Below are 7399 nucleotides of genomic sequence, written 5' to 3'. Positions count from 1 at the left end.
GTGTTTTTGTAATAATTATAGGAAAAATGTTACAGTAGCAATTATTTTATTACCCATTAAATTGATTTCTGGAGATTATCTAAGATGTCTCATGACCCAGAATTAGGTCCCAAGCCCAACTTTGGGAACCAAAGTGCAGTGGTTCCCAAACTTTTCAGCTTTTGACCCACAAAATAACAGCAGCAGAGACCTGTGCCCCCAACTATTTTTGGATGATAAACATTTGTATCAGGACAACAAAACATGGGCACGGTAACAATATTTTTTATACTACATTTATCCATTTCAAATACACTAACCTCAATCATTTGTAACAACTAAAGCAAAAATGTAATTAATTCAAAAAATCTTTTCAGGACCCCACCTTGATGTTTCGGGACCCCACTTTGGGTCCCGACCCCAACTTTGGGAAACACTGACATTAACCATGAGACAACTTCACTTCAGCAAGTTTTCTCGTTTATTCAGTGTATATATTTTCTGTTCTTTTTAAAAGTTAATCATTCAGGTACAGATGTACAGACGTAAGAGTAAAAGTAAAAAAAACGTTTTCTAATAAATTACCAAAGGAAACTATATTTCCTGTAGAGTGAACCCTCTCCTCATTTATGTAATACACTTTGCGTTCAGATTAATTACATGAAATTGGGTTAGTGAGAGAGAGAAACTGATAATATAGAAATGGCATACTGCATATATACCTTTCTTCATCATTGGATACGTCACTTAAAGAGCTATCATCAAACACAGCGAGAGGTTCTCCATTAACATGTGTGCTGGTCTGAGGGGCTCCCTGCCGTGCCCCTCTGACCACCAGCTTCTCTTGCTTCTTGTTATTGCAGCTCTGATGGAGTGGAAGATGCAACTGCTCTGGAGCCCTGTTGGTGCTATGAAGAGCAATAACTCTGACAGTCAATGAACTGTGACACAAGAGTCAAACTCTGACCTTGGGTTCAGGGAGGTAATATCCTGCATGACTGAGATTTTACCAGCTTTAAAAGATGTTCTTCAAACGAATTGGTCAAAAACAGGCTTCTGTACAAGTTAATGACACGTGAATCAGGTACGATAGAGCAGAGAAACAACTAAACCCTGCAGAACACTGATCCAGGACCAGAGTTTGACACCACTTCAGATGAAATGTAGAATACAGATCTTATCAAAATACACACAAAAGTTTAGTTTTGGTTTCCACTTCTGAAAAGAGCTTTGAGGACAAAATCTAATTACAAAAACAACAGAATGTCTTCAAGTGTCGATAACACAAATATTAGGATCTAAACATAAGAAGCAAAACACGTACCTTTGGGCAGCAACAGGCTGCTCCTCCTGATGAATTCCTGCAGGTTGATTTAACAGGTAACCTGATCCAGTCTCAGCTTTCTTGGAACCAACGTCTTCCACTGCTGTTTTACCACCATCCATAGAAAAACTTGATTTTTGATCCCTCATTGCAGTGTTTGCTGTTTCTCTGCTGTCCTGAAAGACAAGAGTAAAACAGTTTTATAACCTGGACTGGAAAAAATTTGATCCATCTGAGACACATCCAAACCAACCTTTTGAGATGCATTTTAAAGCTGTGTTTGAACATGCTGTCATACATAATTTAGTGCCAGCCCTCCCGCTGGAGACCTAACACCTTGGTGTTAATCTCTAGAGTCCATTATACAATATTAGCCCCAGGAAATCTTTGTTCTTAACAAAGATATTAAAATACCAGCTGCATTTTCAGTGATTACACAGAGAAACTGATTTATATGGCAAAACACAAAAAGCTATTTCAATTTTCTGAAATAGATTTAAATTAGGAATTGTATCTCAAAGTATTTATTCTTTAATTTAATAAAAGAAATTTTTTATCTGAATCACCATATCTGACTTTTACAGACATTAGTGTATTCCCTTTGTTAATAAACAGTGCAGAGTAACAGCACACACTGAACAGAGTGAAAGACCAATATTCAAGAGGCTGGCCAGACACTCTCTACTACAGAGGTGCATATAAATGTTTAAAAAAAACACACAAAAGCACAAATTTTAAAAGGAAAAACAAGACAAACAAACAAAATAATCAAAAGTAAAGAAAAAGCTGAACATGTCAACCCTTCTTCTAATGGATCAAAGAAGGTAATTATTTACTCAGCTTTTACACAAACCATTTTAATGAAAAATAACAACAATAATATAAAAACCATGCAAAGCCCACGAATCTTAAAACACAAGTCTCTGTAAAAGGGGTACAGAAAAGATAACTTGATTATCTAAAACTAGATTGCCAATTAGCAACATTTTAAAGTACATTTAGGTACTAAAAAGTCGTGAAATATATAAATTTTCCTTCAATCATATCCCTTATGAATCCATGTGTCTAAAATGTCTCTACAATATCCAAACTGAATTAAGTTGTTTCAGAAATATGCAGATTAAAATTTTAACTATTGGCCCTTTAATAAATTGAAAATTTTACCCAAAACTATACTTTTTTAATCCAAAAGTCCTAAATAAGTTCATTTTAATTTAGTTTGTGTATCGAGTGCAGAAGACATTTGTGCAACATGGACTATAGTCAAATACTGTGGTTTGAAAGCATAAAACAGTTTTTAGGTCAGTCAGACATTAAGAACTCTGGTTGAGTAAAATTAAGTTCCAATGATCTGTGAGAGCAGAATGAAGACACTTATTTGTCTAAAAGTTTAACCACACTGGTTTGTTGTGACTCCTGAGTCAAGATGTTCTTTTTGTTTTTAAAGAAATATCACCAGTCACCAGGAGAAACTCCATTAATTGGGGTGTCTCAATCTTGTGGTTTTTGTTGTCATGCAAATATAAGTAGATTTACATAAATTAAACCTCCAGAATCCAATGGTGTTTGGCTTTAGCACCCATTTTACACAGAACTTGTGAACACAACAAAGTTGTGCTAAAAGAAAAGAAAGAGATACCAGCAAATATTTGGAATGACGGGAGGTTAAGGTTGGAGTGAAACAAATGCAAACACATCATCTAATCATAAACTTGAAAAAAAGATTGTTAAAAATCTAATAAAAAGACATTCATGTTGGACTTTCTTGACCTACATACAATAAATGAAACAAATAAGATTATGCATGAAAGAAGAAAAGGAGAAAGTGAATAAATTAGGAAGTAACTATAAAAGACTCATCATCCTCTGCTTCTTTCTTGAGCAGGGACCTTTTTTTAAATCAAGTATTAAAACTCACAGCATCCATACCTCAAGTTTAAACCTTTTCCTGTTCTCCTCCAGCTCTTCAAAGACATCTGACCGTCTGCTTTGTAAGGACAGCTGAGACAAAGGGAACCCCTCAAGCTCTTCCCTTAACCCCACATTGCTCATGTCAGTTTCATTCTGATCACCAGGTCTATCTATAAAAACTGGGCCCACATCCGGCTCAGTCTCATCTTTTAAGAATGAATCCATAGGTGTGCCATTACCATGAAATAAAGTTTTGGTGTCATGAATGCTCTTCACACGTTCTTTGTGTGCTTCATTCAGCTGTGGTGGAACAGACCTCAGAACATCAGAGTTGAGTGGTTCTGGGTCATGATGGTCGCTGCTCATGTGAGTCCTCTCCTCACACACAGAGTCATCAGGTGACTCTGCTGCAGAGTCCTCCTGTCCAGACTCGCTCTGCTCAGGAATGGTGAGCAGAACAGTGCTTCTTGCTCTAGCTGCCGGTTGAACAATAACCTCTCCTCCTTCTTCTTCATCACTCGAATCTTCCTCTGCAGATGTGAGTGCAGGTGTAGCTTCTTCTATGGTGTTTTCTGTCTCTTGTCTTGATTTATAAAGTTCGCCAAACTTCTCCTTTAATTCACCAGCAACATTTTTAAAGGTGGATTTTATTTCCTTTTTCTCTACTTCCACCCAGAGTTTCTCGTAACGCTTTTCCCATGGTGCATCTTCACCACGTGTGTCTTCAGGGCAACACTGACTTCTAAAGTCGGCATTCTTTTCCTCAGAGCCAGAGTGAAATAAATCTAACTTATGTCTATCTACTACATGATCTTCCTCCTTTGATGACAATAGTGGATCAGGGGGAAAAGAAACACAAAAGGACAAAAATGCAAAAACAATGTTTTGGTGAAACACTTAGAGACATAAAGATAATACATTCTGAAACGTTGTTTCGTAACCATGCATTTCATATCCGTCAATATTGATAATTATTGATTAGTTTATTGTTTGGACTGGCCCATAACTGGTTCTTCTTTAATGAAACGTTGCGTCTCTCCTCCAAGAGACTTCTTCAGTCTGAGAGTTTCAGGTGAACTCAGCCTTATAAGCACTGCATCCACATGGTGGACAAATAGGTTAGTCACATGCAAAAGAGGACCATCAGCCAAACAAGATCACAGGGGGCTGAGTCATACTTGCAATAACAGGATTGTAGGAGGGGGACAACTGGACACGAAGGCCCCCACCTCTGTTTAATGGGCAAAAGGTGTGAATCAGGGCCCCAGTGATAGTCTGGTGATGGGCCACATGACTTTGTATGAACAATAAAGCTAATCAAGGCAATAACAACCTATTGTTTGGCTTTTTTCTTTTTGATTTTTCTACCTGGATTACTGAGATGCATCAGGACACTTCTGATTGTTAAAGCTAAAAAATAAAACTTAAATTTAAATCAATCTAAATAGTATAAAACTGAAAAGTGGTGCATGCACACTCACTATTACTGTATGCTCTGAAGCTCCAACCCAACATTACCTTCAGAAGTCACGTAATTAGATGAATAAGGCTACGCTCACACTGCAGGTCTTAATGCTCAGTTCTGTTTTTTTTTAAAATCTGATCTTTTTGTGTGAACGTTCACATTACATTTTAAATGTGACCTGCATCAGACCCCTGTGTGAACGTTACACAGCACTGATGTGACACGCATGCGCAGTAAAAGACGTGACGTCTCATCAGCCGGCTKGTTTGTTTACAGAGCTAGCATGGATGCTACATTTTGCACATCGAATCGGAAGTTGTTGTTTAATCAGAGCCGATTAAATAATTATCTGACMTGCTTCTTTAGTTCAGTGTTTATATCTGAACCTGCCTCTGACCGGGATGCTCCAGTGAAGCTTTTTTATTTTTTGAACGAAACTACGAGCTGGAAAAAAGTATCGACCGAGTAGCTGACTTTAGGATCGATACTCTCCGACCCAGGCTGGACGTAACTATCTACATGGAAAATTAAAAGTAAAAAGATGAAGCAACTGGACTTGTGTTTTGGAGCTGTAAACACACGGAGCTACAGATTTAAACAGCGTGACTTGAGTTTAGTGTCTTATCGATCCTTCAGCCCCTCCTCCTGATGAAAAAGTCAGATGAATGTGACATGAGCGTTCACACTGCAGTCACTTTGAAAACATCAGATATATATCTGATTTAAAACCACATACTGAAACGGCCTGGGTCGGATTTGAAAAAATCGGATTTGTCTACTTCAGACTGTAATAAAAAAATCAGATATGAGTCAGATGGGTCAAAAAAAATTGGATTTGGGTCGGATTTGCCTGCAGTGTGAATGTAGCCTAAGATTCAGGTGTGGGCGGTTTAGGTTTGGAATGACCTTGGTATGCAGTATAAACAACTGAATACATGTACACGTACATGTACACGTACGTTTCAGCTAAAGAAAATTATAAAACAAGTTCTTCATAGTTTAACTTAATTAAATTGAAGTGTTTGTTGAAGCAATTTTACTGATATTCAAGTTATAACGATTTGGTAAAATAATCTATATTGTAATAAAGCAACAAAATAGAAAGATTACCAAGGGGGATGAATACATTTACAACCCTGTGTATATACTAGGGCTGTACGATTTATTGTTTGAGCATCGTCAACACAATGTACGTGTCACATTGCGACACCTCCATTGTACGTATTTGGAAAATTTGAATTTATATTTAACAGTCGCATGAATATTTGCTTTGATTGTTTAAAGCATCTGACCCTCAAATAGCTTACGACAGCAGGTGGAGCTCATTTTAGGTCAGTGTTAAGTAGCTAAATGAAAAACAACATTAGGAAACAACTTTAAAAATGCACAGGCACAATGTGTTGAGTCAAAAAAAGTTAAAATCTAATGCCTAAATTGAATAAAGCCTTTTTCCAAAGACCATATTTAAAAAGGTTACAAGAAAATCTGGTCTCCTGAAAGTGAAATTGGGATGTTTAAGGACTTTTTTACAGGGAGGTAGTCACATTTACCAAAAAACAGAAAAAACCTGTTGCATGTCTCATTCAAAATGTTACAGTGTTGCCTCTTTTATGACTGCGGTCAGCTTAGTCATCTTTAAGGAAGTCCACCCAAAGAAGGACATGGTAAAATATTTCTTAAAATATAACTTGTTAATACAGTATACTCGGTGTTTAAGAAGGTATGTGTGCTTAACTAATGATGAAAGCAAGGATGATAGGAATCTTATTCTGTCAGTGTGCCTCACCTTTTGTTGCTTCTCAATAAACTCCAGGCTGTTATTAATGTCTTTTGCCATCAGTGAGTGCTCAGGGGAGCCTGAGAAGAGAAAGAAGTTATTTACTCAGGGCACTTCAGGGTGTCCCCTAGAATTTTTATTAACTGCGGTGGTGGTGGGCTGTCTTTTTTTTTGAGGGGGGTGGTGGGGGGTGACACAAACATTTAATTATAAAACATGATTTATTTTATGCTAATCTGAGTCAGTTTAGAGTATTTTGTGTATTTGACAGTTTTGTAGGAATGAACACATTTATGTTTATTCAAAATAAACTTGCTTCTTATTACTTATGTACCATGTTTAAAAGAAACAGTGCTGTACCAAACAATTATTTTTTAATTGATTAATCTAACGATTTTTTTTTTGATTAATCGATTATTCTAACAACAAATCTATAAGTTATTCTGATGTGAGTGCACTGGAAATTTAGAATGTTTTCATCAAATTAACAAGAACAGTTCTTTAATATTGTAATATTTTCTGTAATAGTTTTTTATGAACACAAAATATGCACTCTAGAGTCAATTCTTTAACAAAAAAAGCTTGTTGTTAACAATCTAACAAATGAACTAAATCATGTAAAACTCAAGGCACTCTGGAAAAACTATAATAAACATTTATTTATTATTTTTTAACATATTTCTCAATATATAAAATTTAACAAATATCAAGACAACATCCAACTCTTTGTATTGTGACATCAGTTGTGTAACTTAGTTCTTTAAGGTGAAAACTGTTGAAAACAACAAGACTGTTTTGTCTTATTACACAAATTAAAATCCAGCTCCACGTGTTTCTATTGATGTCATTTCACCACTAGAAACATGTGTGATGGAGGTCCATGGAAGACAAATAAGTTTAAATCAAATAAACAAAAGAGGATGCAGTTAAAATAAATGAAAGG

At 36.2% G+C, this 7399-nt stretch overlaps 1 protein-coding gene across 4 annotated transcripts in view; it reads right to left on the bottom strand.

Annotated features, from left to right (window-relative positions):
* ankrd26 (ankyrin repeat domain containing 26) overlaps positions 1-7399 on the bottom strand; it is a 48213-nt gene that overhangs the window by 18914 nt on the left and 21900 nt on the right. For all 4 annotated transcript variants that reach the window (XM_014008029.1, XM_014008030.1, XM_014008031.1 and 1 more), the window contains 4 exons: positions 6466-6536; positions 3233-4033; positions 1304-1479; positions 702-887 (listed from right to left, as the gene is read on the bottom strand). In XM_014008029.1, coding sequence (XP_013863483.1) covers positions 702-887; positions 1304-1479; positions 3233-4033; positions 6466-6536 — 1234 coding nt within the window. The remainder of the gene's footprint in view (positions 1-701; positions 888-1303; positions 1480-3232; positions 4034-6465; positions 6537-7399) is intronic.

Source organism: Austrofundulus limnaeus, unplaced genomic scaffold (assembly GCF_001266775.1).
Source record: "Austrofundulus limnaeus strain Quisiro unplaced genomic scaffold, Austrofundulus_limnaeus-1.0 Scaffold47, whole genome shotgun sequence".
Classification (NCBI taxonomy): domain Eukaryota; kingdom Metazoa; phylum Chordata; class Actinopteri; order Cyprinodontiformes; family Rivulidae; genus Austrofundulus; species Austrofundulus limnaeus.
This window is presented reverse-complemented; position numbering and strand designations above follow the sequence as displayed.